At 35.6% G+C, this 23178-nt stretch overlaps 1 protein-coding gene across 1 annotated transcript in view; it reads left to right on the top strand.

Moving 5' to 3' along the window:
• Nucleotides 1-23178, top strand: part of MIB1 (MIB E3 ubiquitin protein ligase 1) — a 118462-nt gene that overhangs the window by 30611 nt on the left and 64673 nt on the right. Inside the window, exons 6-10 of the mRNA XM_030842663.3 lie at nt 1148-1352; nt 8180-8363; nt 14313-14457; nt 16083-16216; nt 22497-22604. Of these exons, the coding sequence (XP_030698523.1) occupies nt 1148-1352; nt 8180-8363; nt 14313-14457; nt 16083-16216; nt 22497-22604 (776 nt within the window). The remainder of the gene's footprint in view (nt 1-1147; nt 1353-8179; nt 8364-14312; nt 14458-16082; nt 16217-22496; nt 22605-23178) is intronic.

Raw genomic sequence — 23178 nt, 5'->3', positions numbered from 1 at the left:
AAACTCTGAAAGAATTGTCATGACTTGATAATTGATATACCATTTATATGGCATACTATATTTGAAACTTTTGTCTTTTAACCATAAACTTATATTGTTGAAAAATTTTGGGTTATATGATCAATGTTATATCTCTTATAGTAAGGAGAATAGGACCTAACAATTTAATGCTTATAAATTCCTTAGAATTTCTGTAAAATTTCTTTGAAAATATAAGAACAGCTCTAAGATTAAGATAATATGATAAATATAATTTCATGTATCATTAAAATAAAAAAAGAACAAGAAAACCAAAACTAGTTTGATTTTATAGATTCTTCATTGTTGGCAAGATGAATATTTACCACATTCTTCTGATTAAACCTTTAGTCTCTGAATGCTTTCCTTTCTCATGTGAATGCTCTGTTCCTTTTTCCAAATCATTTGATTTGCCTTATTGCCCAAAAACGCTGTTCTCTTCCAGCATACCTAATTTTTTTAAAAAGGAGAATGTAGAAGAAAATCTTACGGTTTTGAGGAGATAATCTCTTTCTCTTGCTTTCAGAAACTTTGTTTTGTATCTGGGTTTTACAAGGAAAGTGTAGAATCAGCATACCCATTTCAGATCCCTCAGCATAGTGTTTTATGATCATGAATCCTGTATCCCATAAGTAGTTTTGAAAATAATCTCAGAAATGGGCTTTGAAATATTTGAAAATGCTCTTTAGGCAAAAATCACAAGAACTATTTGGTAACTAATAACAGTAAGCACTTCAGAGGAAAAAAAATTCCAGGGTTCTCTTTCATATACTTTAGTTAGTTATGTTGGCTCTTCAGCAAGTCATCCAGGCAGAAAAGTGAATGTTGTCAATGCTCAGAACTTTGTGTTCTGATAGATGGTTGCCTAGTCTTCTGTAGATTCTGCCCCTGTTAGTCATTGTTGTAAATCATTACATTATTTCTGGTTTTGAGTCTGTTTTCTTTTCTTTCTTTTTTTAAAGCTCTCTAATTCTAGAATTTGATACTCATAGTATATTCTCAAAACATTTTAAGATTAGATAGTAACTAAAACTCAAATATCTTGGGCTTTTTCTTATTTAAAACAGTGCAGTTGCCTGTTGTTGCTGTGATTTTCCTTCTCCTTTGTCAACTCCCTCTGCAATTATAGGTGAGCAGAATGGCAACAGGAATCCTGGTGGATTGCAGATTGGTGACCTGGTCAATATAGATCTTGACCTAGAAATTGTACAGTCTTTGCAGCACGGTCATGGAGGATGGACTGATGGCATGTTTGAGACTTTAACTACAACTGGAACTGTTTGTGGCATTGATGAAGATCATGACATTGTAGTACAGTATCCAAGTGGCAATAGGTTGGTTATATTTTTTAATTTTCAGTAATGGCAAATAAAGTTAGTATATAGAGGAAAGAGCCTTAAAGAAAGCAAATAATGTGATATAATAAAACTTCTTACAGCTAACTCTTCAATAATAGATGAAAATCCGGAATATGTTGGTAAAGTGGAGGGAAACAAGTAAGAACAGTGTATGTGTGTGTGTGTGTATGTGTATATATTTATATGAATATATTTATGATTCAATGTTCTGTGCACTTTTTTTTTTCCTTTAGGGGGCAGAATACATTGTATCAGTATTAGGTCCAAGTATAGCTAAAAAGTTCTGTGTTCTGTTGGACTGCATCAGTCTACCCTGAATGAACGGGATAACAGTAAAACTCCTCTGGCCCATATCTCCAGCGTCATCTCATGGTAACACAGCTCTGCCTTGCCACAGACACCTGTGCACACACTAATGCTTATCAGCCACACAGCACTGCGTGTGTTTCCTCACTTCTGTAACCTTTGCACACACCACTCCTTCCATGCAGAATACCCTTTCCTCCTTGTCTCCCTCCTTCTCTGGATTAACTCCTTTGCCTCCTATAAATATTGAACTTTTATGCTTACTTCCTCTCTTCTTCCCCCCTCCCTGGTACATGCATACGCTATTTATCTGTTTAGGTCTCCTATTATCTACTAAAATGGTTATTTATTTGGTCTCTGGGTTTCGTGTTTCTTGGAGACTGGGCCTGTGCCTTTTATTTATTTGTCCCTAGGGGCCAAAATATATCCAGTTTACTAGTATGTCTACAGTATTTTAAAGAAAAAATTCGGTAGTTTAATTGAATAGTTGTCAAAGCTTTATTACTGACATGTACATAAAGAAACTAACTCTCTGAGATTCTTTAGGGGAAGGATTATATATGAAATAAGAAAAATTAACATTAAGTTGCTAACCACATTATAGAATTAGCTCTAATTGTGTTTAAATCTTAAGGATACACATGATAATATCAAGAGATACACAAAAAGCATTCGCCAAAATCCAACATCCTTCATGATAAAAATACTAGATAAACTAGGAACAGAAGGGAACTTCAGCTTGATAAAGGACATCGATGAAAGACCCACAGCTAACAGCATACTCAGTGGGAAAGACTGAATGCTTTCTCCTTTAAGATCAGGAACAAAACAAGAATGTCTGCTCTCCTCACTTTTATTCCATATTGTCCTAGAGGGTCTAGCTGGGGCAATTAGGCAAGAAAAAGAAATAAGAGAAAGGAAGAAGTTAAACCCTCTCTGTTCACAGGTGACATGATCTTGTGTATAGAAAAATCTAAAGAATCCACAAAAAAACCTGTTAGAACTAATAAATGAATTCAGCATAGTCACAGGATACAAGATCAATATAGAAAAATCAGGGCTTCCCTGGTGGCGCAGTGGTTGAGAGTCTGCCTGCCAGTGCAGGGGACACGGGTTCGTGCCCCAGTCCGGGAAGATCCCACATGCCGTGGAGCGGCTGGGCGCGTGAGCCGTGGCCGCTGAACCTGCGCATCTGGAGCCTGTAGCTCTGCAGCGGGAGAGGCCACAACCGTGAGAGGCCCGCGTACCAGAAAAAAAAAAAGAAAAAGAAAAAGAAAAATCAGTTGTATTTCTGTATACTAGCAATGAACAATCTGAAAATGAAATTAAAAAACAATTCCATTTTCAATAGCATCACAAAGAATAAAATACTTAAGAATAAATTTAGCCCAAATAAGTAAGATTTGTATACCAAAAACTATATAACATTGTTGAAGGAAATTAAAGATGACCTAAATGGAAAGACGTTTCATGTTTATGCATCAGAAGATTTAATGTTGTTTAGATGGTGTATTAGTTTCCTAGGGTTGCCATAACAAATTACCGCAAACAGCAGCTTTACAACAGAAACTTATTCTTTCAAATTCTGGAGGCTAGAAGTCCAAAGTGAAGATGTTGGCAAGACTGTTTTCTTCTGGAGATCTGAGGGAGGATCTCTTCTGTGCCTCTCTCCTGCTTCTGGTGGCTGTTGGCAGTCCTTGGCTTTCCTTGGCTTGTCAATGCATCACTCATTTCTCTGCCTCTGTCTTCACATGGTCTTGTCCCCTGTGAGTCTCTGTGCCCCTCTGTTGTCACATGACCTTCTTTTTTTTCTTCTGGGTACATAGTTTATTTTCAAATTCATTCAAGTCAGTCTCTGATTAGTCAAGTTCAGACAGTTGTAGGGAGATTATTTAATACCGAGAGCCACGTCAACAGTCCTCCAGCCCGCTATTTTAGTTTCGTCAGGCCAACATTTGTACCTTAGCCATCCATAAGGAAAGAACCCTAAGGAGGCATAGAAGAAAGTTAATTGAGCTCATGGAACTTCTAGAGTCTTTTACATAGACAATGATCAAAAGATGATTTTACGTGACCTTATAAGGACACCAGTCATTGGATTTAGGGCCCATCCTAATCTGATATGACCTCATTTTAACTTGATTACATCTGCAAACACCCTGTTTCTAAATATGCTCACATTCAGAGGTGTTGGGGATTAGCATTTCAGCATACCTTTTGGGGGGAATAATTCAACATTTAACATGTGACAGTATTCCTCAAACTAATCAACAGATTCAGTGCAATCCCTATCAAAATCCTTGCTTTTTTTTTTTTTTTTTGGTACAGAAATTGGCAAACTGAACCTTAAATTCATATGGAAACTCAAGGGACCCAGAATAGCCAAAACAGTTTAAAAAATGAAGAACAAATTTGGAGGCCTCACACTTCCCAATTTGAAAATTTACCACAAAGCTATAGTAATCAAGACAGTCTATTATAAAAATAAGCATGTAGATTGATGGAGTAGAACTGAGTCCAGAAATAAGCCCTTGCATTTAAAGTCAGTTGATTTTTGACAGGGGTTCAGCACAGTTCAATGGGGAAAGAATAGTCTTTTCAACAAACGGTGCCGACAGTATTTACAGATATTCAGTCATTGTGGTGTACATCTAATTTAATGTTAATTAATTTAATGTTATATGTCAAGTATACAACAATCTAAAAAATAAAGCTACAATTACAAAACAAAACAAATGATGCTGAGTCAATTGGGTATTGACATGCAAAAGAATGAAATTGGACCCCTGCTACACACCATGTACAAATATTAAGTTAAAATGGATCACAGGGCTTCCCTGGTGGCGCAGTGGTTGAGAGTCTGCCTGCTGATGCAGGGGACATGGGTTCGTGCCCCAGTCCGGGAAGATCCCACATGCCGCAGAGTGGCTGGGCCCGTGAGCCATGGCCGCTGAGCCTGCGCGTCTGGAGCCTGTGCTCCGCAACGAGAGAGGCCACAACAGTGAGAGGTCCACGTACCGCCAAAAAAAAAGGATCACAGATCTAAATGCAAGAGCTAAAACTATAGAAGTCTTAAAACATAGGCATAAATCTTCATGACCTTGAATTAGACAGTGGTTTCTTAGATATAACCCCCAAAGTAGAAGCAACCAAAGAAAGAGTGAATAGACTTCATCAAAATTAAAACTTTTGTGTTTCGAAGGAAACTATCAAGAAAGTGAAGAGACAACCCATGGAATGGGAGAAGATATTTGCAAATCATATGTCTGATTAGGGACTTATATCTAGAATATAGTATAAAGAACTCTTAAAATTCAACAATAAAAGATAAATAACCTAATTGAAAAATGGGCAAAGGATTTGAACAGACAGTTTTCCACAGAAGATATAGAGATGGCCAATAAACTCATTGCATTAGTCTGCTAGGGCTGCCTTAACAAAATCCCACAGACTGGGTGGCTTAAACAACAGAGGTTTATTTTTTTACAGTCCTGGAGGCTGGAAGTCCAAGAACAAGGTGCCATCAGGGTTGGTTTCTGGTGAGACCTCTTCCTGGCTTGTAGAGGATTGCCTTCTCACATGGCACCCTACCTTCATGACATCATTTAACCGTACTTATGTCCCTAAAGGCCCAGTCTCCAAATACAGTTACATTAAGAGCTAGAGAGCTTTAACGTATGAAATTTGGAGGGGCACAATTCATTTTATATCACCCTTGAAGAGATGCAGGACATTATTAGTTATTAGGGAAATGCAATTCAAAACCATGATGAGATACCACTTCACATGCTAGAATGGCTAGAATAAAAAGGTAGGATAATTACAAGTGTTGCTGAGGGTATAGAGAAATTAGAACCAAACCTTCATACATTGATGGTAAGTACGAGAAGTGGTCTAGATGGTTTGGAAAACAGTTCAGTAGTTCCTCAAAATGCTATGTATAGAGTTACCATATGACCCAGCATGTCTACTTCCAGGTTCGTACCCAAGAGAATTAAACCATGTGCCCATACGAAAATCTGTACATGTATGTTTGTAGAAGTATTATTCATAACAGCCAAAGTGTGGAAATAACCCAAATGTCTATCAACTGTTGAATGGATAAAATGTGATATATCCATCCAATGGAATATTATATTTGGCCATAAAAAGGGATGGAGTACTGACATATGCTGCAACATAGATAAATCTTGAAAACATTATGTTGAGTGAAAGAAGCCAGTCACAAAAGGTCACATATTATCTGATTTTATTTATACAGAATGTCCATAATAAGAAAATCCATAGAAACAGAAAGTATATTACTGGTTGTTACGGGCTGGGGAGAGAGGGGTGAATTCAGAATGACTGCTAATCGTTAAGGGGGTATCTTTTTGTGGTAATGAAAATGAAATTAGGTAGTGGTGGTTGGTTTATACAACTGAATATACTAAAACCACCGAATTACATGCTTTAAATGAGCGAATTGTATGATATGTGAGCTACATCTCAATAAAGCTCTTAATAAAAAAGAAGGAAGAAATCAACACAATTTAAGTTCAGAGTAGCACGTACTAGCATATTTTGTTTTAAATAGTATCTTGTTTGTTATTTGGAAATGTTAGGTTAACACAGATTAGGATTATTACTTGTAGAATTCTTCCTCCGTCAAAATTCTTTCTTGGGCAGTAGCGTTATTAGTAACATGACATTTGACTTCTAGAAAATAATCTTTTTTTATTCTTTACTCAACACCAATTTATTAAATACTTATCCTGTATTAGGCCCTGTGATTAGTGTTAGAATTACAAAGACAAACAAGACATGGTCCTCTGCTTTGAAGGAGTTTCTCTATTAATTTGGATAGACAAAGTCAGAAATAGCTGTATTAAAATGTTTTAAGTAGTTATGATAGGTGAGTATTCAGGCTATTCTGAAGGTACAGAAGAAGAGTGGTCATTTCAGCTGGGCAAATCCGAGAAAACTTAAGCGAGCATATTACATTAAGTAAAGTTGAAAGATTTGGTTTTCACCTGGGCAAGGAAGTGCTGTAGGCAGAAGGAACAACTTGAGTAAATACTACTGTTCGGACACTACACAGGTTTGGTAGATTTTGGAACTTTGGGAGTGAGGTAAATAAAGGGCACCATGACTCATAAGACTGAAAAGAAAACTTTTTGTATTTGAGTTTTATTCTTAACTGATCAGAGGCACTTCTTTCTCTTTGTGGTTGTTTTAGAAAGAAAGTTTACATGGTTATAGGAATTTAGTAAGCAGGGTTTTGTGTGTTGTGACCTCTCAGAGCCTTTTATATGCTAAGGACCATTATAATAAGGAAAGGAGAGTATAATATGCCATATTATAAAAGTTTATTTGACTAGGGAAGCTTTTTTCCCTTGGAGTACCATATGGGACTAGGAGAAATGTGTTATACACTGTGGTATGACTTTTCGATGGGATATTAAGTAGTCAATAAAATGGTGGTTGTGCAGATGGTAGCAGCATAGAAAAATGCTTATGTATAGGAAGGAAGAAATCCGAGTCCAAGTTTGTTTTGATACAGTGATTACAAGGATGTAAGATACCCATACATGGCAATTTAAAACTAGATAATATTTTTATCCATGAGATTGCAATGGTATGGGAAAATAGTGTACTCTTTGTAGAGCAGTTTGGCTCTATCAGAATTGTAAACAAATATATACTTTGATTAGGTGGTTCCTTTAAGAATCTCTAATGAAATACTGACCCCCATGTGCACGAAGTTGTACATACAGTGATGTTCTTTATAGTATTGTTCGTAATAATAGTGAAAATGTGGAATTACTTTAAATGATAGTCAATAGGAGAATCGCTAAGTACATTTGTGTATATCGATGCTATGGAATACTCTGTAGCCATTAAATCAAAATAAATAGATCTATATCTGTCACATTGAAAAATAAATGTTCCAAGATGCATCCTCTGAGAAAAAAGAAGTCACAGAATAACATATATATATATTATGATACCATTTATGGAAAACAAAACAACTCTCTTATAACCATCACTCTGCATATTAATAGAAGATCTGCAGGGCTACTCAATGGAGTATTAACTGTGGTGTCTAGTGGGGTGGGGAATGGTGATCCAGGTGTGTTTGTGTGAAATGGAACTTTCACTTTTACTTTACATGTTTATGAAATGTTTTAATTTTTAACGACTGTGTATTACTTGTTTTTTTGAGTGTGTTACTTTTTTAATAACAATTTTATAAGACATGCAAGTGCAAATAAATCTAGACAGAAGTGCTAGACAGAAGTGTATCATATTCGGGTGGTGAGATTATGGATAACTCTTTTCCCAAATCTGTATAATAAAATCATAAAAAGAAATACAAATCATTCAGGATGTAATTGTAAAGGATTGCTTTACACTCTTGATGAGTTATAAAGCTTTTTTCCCTGTAATGGTTAACTAAGAATTTGTGCTAAAATTAAGTAAACTTACCCATGTTGAATTTTGGCTTTGATTTTTAGGTGGACCTTCAATCCTGCTGTTCTCACTAAAGCGAACATTGTCCGAAGTGGGGATGCCGCTCAGGGTGCAGAAGGAGGCCCCTCACAGTTCCAAGTGGGTGATCTTGTACAAGTTTGTTATGACCTGGAAAGAATTAAACTTCTACAGAGAGGACATGGAGAATGGGCTGAAGCTATGCTCCCAGTAAGTACATATAAAATAATTTGGGACTAGGAAATATACCACGTTCATGTAGTTTTTAAAAGTTTTTAAAACTTTGATTTTAGAAAGTAAATTAGCATAATCCTTTGAGAATTGTAATCTTCATTGGCAGCTTAACATATATATGCCTTTTATTTTCTAACTTATTTCAGTTAGATTAGCCTGGGAAGGTCCAAAGAAGAGCTATAGTTAATATTTTTCGATAGAGCTTTTAGTGGAGAATGTACTGTTGGCGTAAGGCAAAGAGGCTTCCTGATACTTCACCCCGGAATGAGAGCGACGTGCTCATCCAGTCACCAGCAGTGCTGGACCACCGCTCCTCTCCTCACCTGGGGCCATGCCACTCTAAAACTTAAGACTGCAAGAGCAGCTCAGAACTTCTGCCTTCTGAGATAGCTTTGCTCCCAAAGAGCTACAGTTTAATTTTTTATTTAGTCATTCAATACATTTTTCGTCAAATGTTCAGCAGTAACAAAATAATTTGTTTGTCCTGCCCTCTTTTCATTCATCTTTCTCTTTCTCCATCTTTTCCTTGCTTCTGTCCTCCTGTCTCTTTCCTTAGGTACTACCTGTTCCATCCTGCCAACTGCCCTTACTGCCTTGCCCTGTATCCCATTCCTTTCCACCTTGCTATATCCTCCTCTTCAGCTCTCCACTTTGCCCACTCCCTGCTCCTGTCTCATCCTGTTCCAAATCCTGTCTTCCCAAATCCCATCCCATTTAAGCACCTCCTTCCTGTCCCATGTATACCTCCCCTCCCACCCCCTTCATATGACATCCAACCCACCCTGGTGTGTTGTCCAGTCTCCTGTCCTGGTCAACACCTTTTTCTCTTCCTGTCCAGCCCCAGCTCCTGCCCCATTTGCCCTCTGCCCCCACCTATCCTGTCCAGTCCCCCTTTCCTATCCTTCATGATGTCCTGTCCCTCCATCAGTCCATTCCTCCTTCCTGCCTTAGTCCTTCAGCAGATGTTTTAGCAGAAGCAGTGTGCCTGTTAGCCTTCAGGGATGTACTAGTGAACACAACAGAAAAAAAAGATCTCTGTTGTTGTGGTGCTTTCATTCAAAGACATTTCATAGTTTGCACATGATGCTGACATTTTTTATTGCTTTAGTTAGGTATTGAATAAGTGATAGTTGTATTTCAGGACTATATTTTAGAATCATTATTTTTCTCCAAAAAGTTGAGTTCTATATAATCCCTCTTTGTTTTGTTTGCTTTTGGTATTAAAGTTGGTTAAAAAAATGTATTAATATACTTCAGGCCTCACTGTAGTGTGGTGTTACTTAAAATGTCATTTTTTGACGTATTTTATAGGAGCTATATATACTATTTAAAATTATTTTATAGTCAAGATGTTTTTGTTTTTTCCCCTTATCAGTGACACCTTATAGCATCTTCCATCTGTTGAGTGCCCAGTTATACTGAGCACTGTGCTGAATGATGTATACGTACATATGCAGCACATACTATATATATGTTTACACATATATACATAAACATACAAACTTTATTTGTCTTAGGAATATTATAAATAGGTGGTGGTATGACATCCTTATTTTAAATATGAGGAAATCAGAACTAAGATAATGAACTGGAATTTGAACCCAAATCTATATTACTTCAAAGCCTGTCTCCCATATTAAGCTGCTGTATAAGCAAAACCTCTAGGTAATTTCTGGAGGGCAGTACTGGGATTCCAGTAGTGACGACGTAGATTTGAATCTTCTCAAATCCTCATGATAAAAACAGTCAACAACTAGATTAGTTAGCATAACCGAAAAAGCTACAAACATCTGTAACAAAGCCAGGTGATAGAATAGTCTTTTGAATCTTAAAATGTGAACGAGTAAAGATAAACCATTGACAGCTACAGGGTCTGCATCTGTGTGGCAGCAGAGAGAATTAATGGAGCATCAGGTGGACCTGAGAAGGGGGAAACTCCAGAATAGCTAATGAGTATTCATTGGTTAGTTGTGGTAGATTAATGTGATAACAACAGCCGAACCTGGGAGGGCTCTTGTAGACCCCAGTTTGGGGTGAGAGCAATAAGTCCATGCTAAAGTCTGAAGGGACTGGAGTAGCCTGGGGCTATAAACTCTCCAAAGCAACCAGCCAAATCTCCCTTCCAGGGCAGAGCCCTCCATTGAGGAGAAAATGCTGGGAATAGAAGCCAGATTGAGTAGGGTGGAGACAGTAGGCACAAAGGAAAGAGTAAATCCAGGCAAAAGTTGGAAGGGATCATGGTCGAATCCCTATGCACTGTTATTATTGAAAAAGGAGAATAAGGAATAGAATAACTTCTCCACAGACAGATGAAAGTACATCAGAAAGATATGCACAGAAAACTAAAATCTAATAATTCAAAATGAGCTAAAAAATTAAGAAGATGATAAAAGACATGAAAGGATGAAATAAGTCATAATTAGAAATGAGGTAGAACTGAGGAAAGAATTTTAAAAAATTCATTTCAGAAATGAAATAAGCTAGAAGCAACATAGAGCAAATAAATACAACAGATAATGCCTTAAGAGAAACAGAAGGTAAAAAGGAGGGAAAATTTTAAAATCAAAAAGATAAAATGTATTTGAGAGAAAGTGACAAATATAGAATATCTAATATATGTGTATTAGGGAATCCTTGCAAAAAGGAAAAAACAGAAACCAAAGTAATGGAATATAACAAATGCTAAAATTTGTAATTCCAGGAAAGTTTACCTGAAATTGAAAGATTTGAAATTAAATATTAAAAGGGCACGTTGCATACCTGGGAAAACTAACCCAGAACACCAAACACAGAGTCATATTCTGGTAAAATAATAGAATCTTCAAGAAAAGAAAAATTTCTTTGTGTATCTAGGAAAAAAGACCAAGTTACTTATAAAGGAAAGAAAATCAGATTGTTGTTAAGAAAAAAATGTGATCTCAATGTTTTATGCCAGAAAACAATGAAATAACATTTATTTAAGGTGCTCAAGGAAAGAAAACGTAAGCTAAGGATTTTATATATAACCAAACCGACTTTCAAGTACTGTAAAGGCTATAGACTGCTGTGAAATGTAAGAATCCAGAGAATTGAGTCCCCATGAGCCTTTTCTGAGTAATCTATTAGAGAATTAGTTTTAGACAACCAAAATGACTGAAGAAATGTCAACTGAAGGACTGGTAGTGATCATTAAATAAATATTTATTTATTGAACTAAGATTAAATGATAGTTATAAAGGAAACGGTAGAGTTTATAATGGTTATATGCTCTAACAAGATAAAGTATGACTGTCAGAAAATGGGCTGGGAATGCAGAGAGGATATGGTAAGTTTAATGAGCTGTTTGATTGCATTTTAGTTATTAATTGGGACTATATAAAGTTTAATATAAACTTTATATTTAAAAAAGGAAACAATGGAAGGATTAACCATAAAGTTAAAAAAAAGTTTTCATGTATAGCAAGGTAATATGATATGGGGGACAAAGGTAGAAGGGAAACATCTTTGAATATGTCTTATTTTATAGATTTGATTTGAAATCACATGTATTTTATACAATTAGAAAACAAAATTAAGTTCAAAAAGGAAACTCCCCAAAGTGGAGAATAAAATGAAACAAATGAACCTAAGTGTGTTTCCTGTTGGCATAATCATACAGAGAGGAAATTCCAAGTGGTTTCCAAATGAGCAGTTATATGATAATTCTAATTCTGTTATTCCCAGTGACCCTGAGGACCAGAATTATCAGAGAGGTAAAAAGGAGACGCAGATGTAGTATAGAAGAGGTTAAGTAAAGACCCTGTAGTCTGGAATTTGAATTGGAAGAGTGTTTAAACTCACGATTTATTTTATCTTTGTTTTAAAACACACTGCGCCCCCCTCCATTTCCTAGCTCTGTCCATGTAAAGACGTGGAAACAGTGACCATTCCTGTAACAATAACCAACCTTAGTGCCTAGATTATGGTCTCGAAATAGCCTTTCCCTCTGTGAAGAATCAGGGCTCTTTGGAGAAATGGCTAATTCTAGTTCTTTGGCAGGAAGTGAACAAGATGAACCTCATACCAGATAGCAAGGAAGCTATCAAAGATTTCTAGGTGATGTTAAAATGATCTGGCAGCCAATTTGAAGGGTTTCTCACCAAATACTAAGACAGATGAATCTATTAAACTGCACCAATTAGTAAAATTAGGATTGGATGAATCTTTATAAGACAACCCTGTTTCTTCAACAAGTAATTTGCAAAGAAAAAAAATGTGTAGGTTTCGTTAGGAACTTGATTTAAACAAACTAAAAAAAATTGTCATTTGTGAGGCAATCAGAAATTTGAACACTGACTAGTAGTTTATTTTATTATAGTTATTGATAATTTGGGATAGTTTGATAATAGTATTGAAGTTATATTAAAAAAAAAGAGTTTACATGACAAAATAATACAGGAGGGGAGAATGGATAGGGAAAACAAGATTGGCCATGAGCTGACAATTGTTAAAACTGGTTGATGGGTACATGAGGATTCAATATACAATTGTCTATTTTTGTGTGTTTGAGATTTTCTGTAAAGAACAGTTAAGGAGGGAAAAAAAAAAAAAAGAATGCAGCCTCAAAGAGTTTGAGATGATGGTGGAAAATCCCAGGTGAAAATGTCTAACGAGAAGTTAAAATTAGTGTGTGTTTTGGGGCGAGGAGAGGGGTAAACAGGGCTGGAGTAGTATATTTTGAAGTCTTTGGAAGTAAGATGATAGTTGTCAAGTGGATTACATTTCCAAGAAAGTAGAGTAAAAAACAAGGAATAAAGTTTGGGAGAATGAACAGACTTAGGAATCTGAAGAAGGAAAAGGAGCCAGTGAGTGGAAAAAGGGAAGGAACAGGCAGAAAGATTAGGCTGTCATCCAGAAATCAAGGGAATATTTTCAAGAGTTGGAGTCAGATGCTGTGGAGAGGTCAAAATAGAAAACAAGTTTAAGGGCAGTCTCCTCTGTGTTAGGAAATAGATATTATCAGTATCACCAGTTTTCTAGTGTTGTTATTGGCTATTCTGTTGTGCATAAGAGAATGGGTTTTGGACCTGAGTTTGAAATGGGGCTAATAAGATTACATAGCTTTCAGGATTTTATGTATTAGGTGAGTCAATACGTATAAAGCTCTTAGAACAGTACCTACCACGTGAGGGCTGCTGCTTCTGGTTGTGTTCCGTACCTAATTGCTCTTCTTACTCCATATATTTAATAAGCATGTTACTTCTACATACTCCTGTTTTGAAATCAGGCTTGATTCCAAAAAGGATTTAAACATAGATGTAAGCTTTGAGCGCTTTTTGGTTTAAATTGCTTTTTTTAGAAATCAGATTTTCTTTTTTTAGGCTAGATTGATGATGGTTTTGGACCACTTGCGTTACAAGTTCTCAGGAAGTATCTTATGAGGTTAAAAAAGGATTGGGGACTTCCCTGGTGGTGCAGTGGTTAAGAATCCTCCTGCCAATGCAGGGGACACAAGATCCCACATGCGTGGAGCAGCTAAGCCCATGTGCCACAACTACTGAGCCTGTCTGTGCTCTAGTAGCCCCTGCTTGCCACAACTAGAGAAAGCCCGTGCGCAGCAGTGAAGACCCAGCGCAGCCAACAATCAATCAGTCAATAAATTTACAAAATAAATTTACAAAAGAAAGGATTGAATATCAGAAACCAAGATTTTGTGAACTTTTATGAATAAAATAGATTGTCATGATTGTTTTATATTATTGTGGAAATGTAGTTTTATTAAAATATTTTTTAAAGATACTCTTTAAAGTTTGTCGCTAATAAACAACCTATTTGAATATGATTATCCTTTAAAGGTTTTTTTTATTAGAAGTGAAGTAAAATTAGTACTTTAAATATGTAAAAACTGGTGGTTGATTTTTACGGTATATACTTCAGACTTGAAACATGAATCTAATTTTTTTTAAGACTTTAGGTAAAGTTGGCCGAGTACAACAAATTTATTCAGACAGTGATTTAAAGGTGGAAGTCTGTGGAACATCTTGGACGTATAATCCAGCAGCAGTTTCCAAGGTGGCATCTGCAGGATCAGCCATTAGCAATGCATCTGGTGGTATGTTTTGTTTCATGTTTCTCTAAAAGTAATATGGTTTACATTAGAACCTTTCCCAATTCCCCAATTCTTGTATACAGATAATGTCGTATGTGTTCTTGATTTTCTCCTAGATCACATAACCTCACTTGAATATTAACTACATTTTAAACTTTCGCTAAAGGTTTTTTGTTTTTTTCTGCTTTTTTCATATGATGAACAATCTTTGTTCTGGCTGAGGTATGCCCTGGAAAAGTTCCATAAATATGTGCTTTTTCTTGGATCTATCAAGGGCTTCTCCACATGAAATCTGAGATACCTGAAATTCAACATTCTTACTCCTAGTCGGAAGTTATGTTTTCTGCTAAAGAACCATCACTTTCTTAGACTACTTTATTTTCTTTTTATTTCCAATATTATTGCTAGCCGATGGCTTTCTTTCTGGATATTTTTACATATCAGCTATACTTTTTCTCTTGTCATTTAATAGGAGTTATATACATGCCACAATGAGTAGAAAGCTGTGTTGAGATGTGAGTATGCTGGATGCTTGGGTAGACTCATGCCCAAAATCTTTCCTTCTTATGCTCCCGCTTTATATACACACTCACTTCATTCAACAGCAAATTACAGCTTACTGTATGTGTATTGTTGTCATCCAGAAAAGAAGATAGAACCGTAACTGTGAACAGTAAGAAAGTAAAGGAAAACATTGGGTGACCTCCAGTTTTATTTTGTACTGCTTTCTACTTCTTTGCTTCTGTCTTGTCTTTCCTGCTGTAATTTGCTAATGTATTTGAAGTTTAAATCATGTGGTGTTATTTTTACCTTGAGGTTAGATGGCATCACAGTAGGCTGACTTTTAACAAATTGAAAGAGTGAAGGATGGTTAATATCCTTCTCTCAAGTAATGTGGACTAGGTGTTGGGCCTCTGCCCCACTTTGTGACTTCTTTCCTTTCCAGTAAGTAGATCCAAGAGTTAAGGAGTAGAACTGGGTAGATTTGCTACTGATAAATGCTATTTAGAAAAAAAATTGAAAGGGTTTATGTAAACACATCTCTGGTTCTTTCTTGTTTTAGTCAAAACCAGTCAATTGGCACCTTTGAAGTATGTTATTAACCCTTAGAGATCCATTTTTACTGAAAATTGGTTTGTTCCTAAAATATTTCCCCAGACATTATAGAGATTATATTGCTTTTGAATCATAACCATTGATCTGTTGATCTAGTCTAAGATCTGTAACATTGAGCTCTGAGTGTCCATATGATATATTTAAGACCTGAAAGACAATTTGTATCATTATGATACTCCCATTGTAGTGTGTTCATTTATAATATCTTTGGTATGACTCCTAAATCTTGAATTATAGTTTGTATGTAGCTTTTCTTTTTCTGAAATGTTAACTTGAAGTACATGAATTGGAGTAAACTGGGAATAACTGTGGGCTCGAATTTAATGCAGCTTTCTATGGTAGTAATTATAATGTGCATGGGTAATATCTGTAACATAGTACAAAAATAATATTAGTGATAGAAATAATAAAAAAGGAAAAGTATGTATTATAGGCATATGGGTAATGCTTGTCTGTTAGTAGTTAAGGTTTGAGATCCTCCTATATTAACAGCTTTATTTGATGCTTTACAGAAAGACTCTCCCAACTCTTGAAGAAATTATTTGAAACCCAAGAATCTGGTGACCTCAATGAAGAATTAGTTAAGGCTGCTGCCAATGGAGATGTTGCTAAAGTGGAAGATTTGCTAAAAAGACCAGATGTGGATGTGAGCATTTTAAAAATTATTTTGAAGCATACACAAGAATGGAATAGTTATAACGAACCTTATACTTCAACAGTTATTATATTTTGCCACATGTGCTTCATCTATTCCTTCTTGCTTGTTTTTCTAAGGTATTTTAAAGAAGACACTGGGCATCATTTCTTCATTGTGCATTTCTAAAAGATATTGACATTTTAATACTGACTTTTTAAATTTTATGATTGACAAAATTTACTTTTAGGTTTTTAAGTAGTAAGTGTCCTTTTGGGAAATTCAGTGAAATTTTCTCATGTAAATGTTAGCTTATTATGTTTAAATAATATATTTTAGTAAATTTTATAAGCAATTTTCCATCTCTCTTTTCAAAACATTTAATTTAAACTTTTTCCCTCCCCTCCTTATGAAAATTGACTGTTTCATAGTTTATAATGCAGGTGAATTAGGGTTCATGCATTTTGTGAATCTTAATAGTTTATGTTGTATTTTACCATTTACAAAAGCCATATTTTAAACGGGTTCAAAATTTAAATTTTGGTTCTCGCTTAGTCATCCATTGGCTTTGTCATTGCTACTATTGTGGCACCAGTATGATGTCAGTACCAGCCAAGAGACTGTAGGTTGAGTGTCAATTTGGATCATTGTCACTGTGTAGTGAGGGCTTTTGTTGCCACATTTTTGTGTGCAAGTATGCTGGATAGTTTGACAAAGATCAGATCTGTAATTATAAGGTGTAAACATCTTATTTCTATGATCTCATGTGGCATTTTAGGTTTGTTAGAGATCAGTTGCAGCAGCATGACACAGTGGTTTCTTGATTGGTTATGAGCTATGTCACAAATAATTTGTTTCAGATATTCACGTTTTTTGTGTTTGGAAAGTAGAGTCAGACTTCTTTTATATTCAGTCAAGCAGATTTACATGTTATTGTACTTAATTTTTTCCTTTATTTAATTACTAATTTATTTTAGTTGTTTTTTAGAATGTCATACATTCTAAAAATTTCAAGGGAAAAACAGTTCTACAAGGTTTGTTATGAAAAACAGCATCTCTTTTTCAATCTTATTTTACTTTTCTTCAGAGGCAGCTATTTTCACCTCTTTCAGCTGATTTTCTTCATATACTTACCTCCACATCTTTCAATAACATATTTCTATTGTTATTTCTTGATTTTTATGTTTTAGGAGTTATCTTTTGATACCTCTCTGTGAAGGTGAGGATTCAGCTTTCTTTTGCCACCTCCAGCCCATCCCCGCTACACACATACACACCTCTTCCAGGTTCTTAATGTGGTATTATATTGTATTGTAATTTTGTTAAGATTAAAATTAATTGTACATGTTACTATTCAAATGACATTCATATCTAAGCTGTGGAGGATACTAGATTGTGTTTTCTTACACAACTTTCTGTTTTCCTTGGTGTTCATAATTGTTCTTTAAAAAAAAAACTGAGGTGTAATTTACATACAGTGAAATACATGGATCAGTTTTGACAAATGCATATACCCACATAATCCACAGCCTTATTAAGATGTAGAACATTTCCTTCGTTCCAAAGAGTTCACTTGTAGTTTTTCCCAGTCTCTCTTATTCCCAAGAGATAATCTAAAATTGTTTTCACTTATTAGCAATCTATAATGTTATAATTAATTCTTCTCCAGAATTCTCTCTAATTGTGTAATCTGTCAAGAAATTCAGGCACATCAGGTATGTATTCATTTTATCTTCTGAGAGAGATTTCTCTCAGTGCCTTCTGACCTCTTCCATTTGGCCAGGTTGCTCTCTATGCCTGATGCCTGTTTGGAATGTCTCTCACACATCATCCTGGAGGTGCCCTTCCCCTCTCTGCTGTGTTGGATTTTTTGTTTTCTGTATCCTCTGTCCTTCTGTTTCAAAGTTTATTCCCTCTTTTGTGAAGTATGGCTTTTAGTAGCTTCTTGAGAAAAAGAGTGCATGGGAAATAGACCTTCAATATATATATTTTTTAACCTTACTATTAGGTTTTAGATGGGAATAGAATTCAAGGTTAGATATTATTTTCCTTCAGAATAATCCCATTTTCTTCCAGCATTCAGAATTGCTGTTGAGAAGACTTACTAAGCCATTCTGATTGCTGATCGATACTGCATGTGAGCTGTTTTTTCTTTTTTTCTTTCAAGCATGAACATCTCTTTTTGTCACCACAGTCTGAACTTGTACAATGTTGTGCTTTGCTGTGGATCCGTTTTCATCCATTACTTTTAATGCTTGATCTTTATATTCTGGAAATCATGTCTTTCATATTTGGGAATTTTTGATCATTTTTTATTTTAGATTTTATCTTTAGAGCAGTTTTACAAACTAAAATTGAGAGAGGTACAGAGATTTCCCATGTATTCCCAGTCTATCCAAATGCATAGCCTCCCCCGTTACCAACATCACTTGCTAGAATGGTACATTATTTTACTAAGGATGACCTATATTGACACATCATAATCACCCAAAGTCCATACTTTACCTTAGAGTTCACTCTTGGTGTTGTACCTTCTGTGGGTTTGTACTAAGGTATAATGATATGTATCCATCATTATAATATCATACAGAGTATTTTTACTGCCCTAAAAATCTTCTGTGGTCTGCGTATTCACCTCTTTTCCCCACCCCATCTCTGGCAACCACTGATCTTTTTATTGTATTCATAGTTTTGCCTTTTCCAGAATGTCATATAGTTGGAATCATACAGTATGTAACCTTTTCAGCTTGGCTTCTTTAACTTAGTAATAGGCATTCAAGTTTCTTCCATGTCTTTCTGTGTCTTGATAGCTTGTTTCTTTTTAGTGCTGATTAATATTCCATTGTCTGGTTGCATCAGGGTTTATCCATTCACCTATGTAGGACATACTGGTTGCTTCCAAGTTTTGTTAGTTATGAATAAAGCTGCTATAAATGTCTGTATGCAGGTTTTTGTGTGGACGTAAGTTTTCATCTTTCTTTAGATTAGTACTAAGGAATGTGATTGCTGGATCATATAGTAAGAATGTGTTTCCCTGATGATATATATTGTGGAGCATCTTTTCATATGCTTATTTGCTATTTGCATGTCTTCTTTGGTGAGGTGTTTGTTCAGGTCTTTGGCCCATTTTTTAATTGGGCTATTTTCTTTTTTCTTTTTTTTTTTTTTTTGTGGTACGTGGGCCTCTCACTGCCGTGGCCTCTCCCGCCGCGGAGCACAGGCTTCGGCCGCGCAGGCTCAGCGGCCATGGCTCACGGGCCCAGCTGCTCCGCGGCATGTGGGATCCTCCCGGACCGGGGCACGAACCCGTGTCCCCTGCATCGGCAGGCGGACTCTCAACCACTGCGCCACCAGGGAAGCCCGGGGCTATTTTCTTAATGTTGAGTTTTAAGAGTTCTTTGTATATTTTGGATAACAGTACTTTATTAGATATGTCTTTTGCAAATATTTTTTCCCAGTCCATGGCTTGTCTTCTCATTACCTTGATATTTTGTTTTGCAGAGCAGGAAATCTTAATTTTAGTGAAGTTCATCTTATCAACTATTTCTTTCATAGATCATGTCTTTGGTGTTGCATCTTAAAAAAAAAAGTCATCACCATACCCAAGGTCATCTAGGGTTTCTCCTGTGTTATCTTTTAGAAGTTTTATAGTTTTGTGTTTTACATTTAGGTCTGTGATCCATTTTGTTAATTTTTGTGAAAAGTATAAGGTCTGTATCTAGATTCATTTTTTGCAGGTGGTTCCAGCACCATTTGTTAAAAAGATTATCTTTGCTCCGTTGTATTGCCTTTGCTTCTTTGTTAAAAATCACTTGACTATATTTATGAGAGGCTATTTCTGGGCTTTCTGTTCTTTTCCTTTGTTCCGTTTGTCTATTCTTTGGCCAGTACCACACTGTCTTGATTACTGTAGCTTTGTAGTAAGTCTTGGAGTCAGGTAGTGTCAGTCCTCCAGATTTGTTCTTCTTCAGTATTAAGTTGGCTATTCTGGGTCTTTTGCCTTTCAATATAAACTTTAGAATCAGTTTGTCAGTATCCATAAAATAACTTGCTGGGATTTTGATAGGGATTGCATTGAATTTATGGGTCAAGTTGGGAAGAACTGTTAGTCTTTCTATCCATGAACATGGAGTATACTCCATTTATTTAGTTCCTTGATTTCATTCATCAGAGTTTTGTAGTTCTCCTCATGTAGATCTTATACATATTTTGTTAGATTTATACTTTAGTGTTTGATTTTGGGGGGTGTAATGGTAATGTGATGGTATTGTGGTTTTTTTATACATTTCCTTGATTATTAGTAATGTTGAGCATCTTTCTGTGTACCTGTTGGCCATCTGTATGTTTTCGTTGGAAAAATGTCCATTCAGATCCTCTGCTCATGCTTTAATCAAATTGTTTTTCTTGCTTTTGAGTTGTATGGGTTCTTTATGTATTTTGGATATTAACTTATCAGGTATATGATTTGCGCATATTTTCTCCTATTCAGCAGGTTGCCTTTTCATTTTGTTGATGATTTCCTTTGCTGTGCTGTGATACTATGTTTTCAGTTTCATATTCTACTTGTTTGTTAGTATATAGGAATGCAATTGACACTTGTGTATTAACCTTGTATCCTGCAGCCTAGCTATAATTGCTTATTAGTTCCAGGAGTTTTTTGGTCTCTTTCAGATTTTCTACGTAGATGATCATGTCATCTGTGGACAAGGACAGTTTCCTGTCTTCCTTCTCAATCTGTATACCTTTTATTTTCTTTTCTTGCCTTACTGTATTAGCAAGGATTTCTAGTATGATGTTGAAAAGGAGTGGTGGGAGTGGACCTGCTTGCCTTGTACCCAATTTTAATAGGAAAGTTAGGAGTTTCTCACCATTAAATATGATGCTAGCTGTAATTTTTTTGTACCTAGTCTTTTTCAAATTGAGAAAGTTCCCCTTTATTCCTTGTTTACTGAGAGTTTTTATGATGGGTGTTGGATTTTTTCACGCGCTTTTTCTGCATCTATTGATACAATCATGTGATTTTTCTTCTTAACTCTGTTCATGTGATGGATTACGTTAATTGAGTTTTGAATGTTGAACCAGCCTTCCATACCTGGGATAAATTCTACTTGGTTGTGGTGTATAATTCTTTATGTACTTTTTGGGATTTGATTTGCTAACATTTTGTTGAGGATTTTTGTATCTGTGTTCATGAGAGATATTGGTCTGTAGTTTTCCTTTCTTGTAGTGTCTTTGTCCAGTTTTCGTATTAGGGTAATCTGCCCTCATAGAATGACTTAGGAAGTTTTCCTTCAGCTTCTAGCCTCTGAAAGAGATCGTAGAGAATTGGTATAATTCTTCCTTAAATGTTTGGTAGAATTCACTGGTAAACCCATATGGGCCTGGTGCTTTTGGTTTTTGAAGTTAATTATTGATTCAGTTTCTTTATTGGACAGAGGCCTTTCACGTGGTCTGTTTCTTCTTGTGTGAGTTTTGGCAGATTGTGTCTTTCAAGAAATTGGTCCATTTCATCTAGCCTATCAAATTTGTGGGCAGTTTCCAGAATATTCCATATTATCCTTTTAATGTCCATGGTATCTGTAATGATATCCCCCTTTTCTTATATTAGTAATTGGTGTCCTTAGCCAGTTTTTATAAAAGGTTTTATGGATGGGAGTGAATGTAGTGGGATTAAGGAATTACACTTAGACTTGGGTGTATCCATGAATAAGTAATGCATTTACACAACATCTGAAGTGAAGAAAAGGTTGGTTGAAAATTACTGCTTTATATTAGAACAGTTGTGTATAGCTACCCTGGTAACTCATTTATGTATGCTTCATGGTAGTTTGCATTTGTCAAACTACCATTAGCATTTGGCTATATTGGCTGAATTGAATTTCTTTATACTGTAGCAGACAGTATCTTTTCTAAAGGTTTTTCCATTCACCTCATTGCTTTTTCTTCATTGAAACAGACTCTGAGATTTAATAATTCAAGTAGATATATACATGCAAAACGAATGTAACTTACTTCCCTTCGTCCCTTCTTCCCCTCCTTCTTTTCTATTTTCACCTTTGCAGACTGCCTAAAAGTTTTCATAACTCTTTGAACAATGGAAATTTCAAGGTTCCTGTATCCCTCCCTGAATTAGAGAAACCAGTTTCTGGTGATCTATGCTAGGATATATAGAACACCAACCTAAATTGTTTTCATAGAATCATACAATTTGCTGGCTTTAAACCTACACTGTATGTATATATTGGCTCTTTCTGATTTGTGACATTCCTTCATCCTTTCTTTTTTTATTTAGGTGAATGGACAGTGTGCTGGTCACACAGCCATGCAAGCTGCTAGTCAGAATGGACATGTTGACATTTTGAAGTTACTTTTGAAGCAAAATGTGGATGTAGAAGCAGAGGTAATTAAAACTAAGCTTAAAGAATATTTTAAGTAAAAATTAATGTCCTAGAAATGGTACTTCTTATCATGAGATGGATTTTTTTCATTTTGAAATTTAATATTAACCTAAGGCTCTTCTGATTGAAAAGAAAAATTTGACAAAAGACAGCTTGAAGCATTTCGTGTTTTTCTGTGATGGCTCAATATTCTAGGCATAACCCTAAGTGAAGATAGTTGAGTTTCCCTTTGCTATGGTAGAAGCACCATGTTGTTGGGAGCCCAGTTGGATTTACCCATGAGTCATGCTGGGGAAATTGAGGGAATAGGAATATAAATCATGTGCGGCAAGATTTTTCCTGATATGTGACACTCAGAGGCCTTTTGTTGTTGTTGTTGTTGTTTGTCTCCTGAGGGAAAAAGTAAACTAGAATTTGTTTAGTCTTTTTGTTTCCTGATCTTTATATGGGTTTTTGAAGATTTTTATAATGCATGTTTATCGCTCTGTGTGTGTATATGTGCTTAATTTAGAGTATATTCTTATTAAAGGAGAAATAAATGATTTTTACTATCATTGGAATTTCATTGTATGGCTG

The sequence above is a fragment of the Globicephala melas genome, chromosome 13 (assembly GCF_963455315.2).
Source record: "Globicephala melas chromosome 13, mGloMel1.2, whole genome shotgun sequence".
Classification (NCBI taxonomy): domain Eukaryota; kingdom Metazoa; phylum Chordata; class Mammalia; order Artiodactyla; family Delphinidae; genus Globicephala; species Globicephala melas.
Note: the sequence above shows the minus strand (reverse complement) of the source record. Positions and strands in the feature narration are given on the sequence as shown.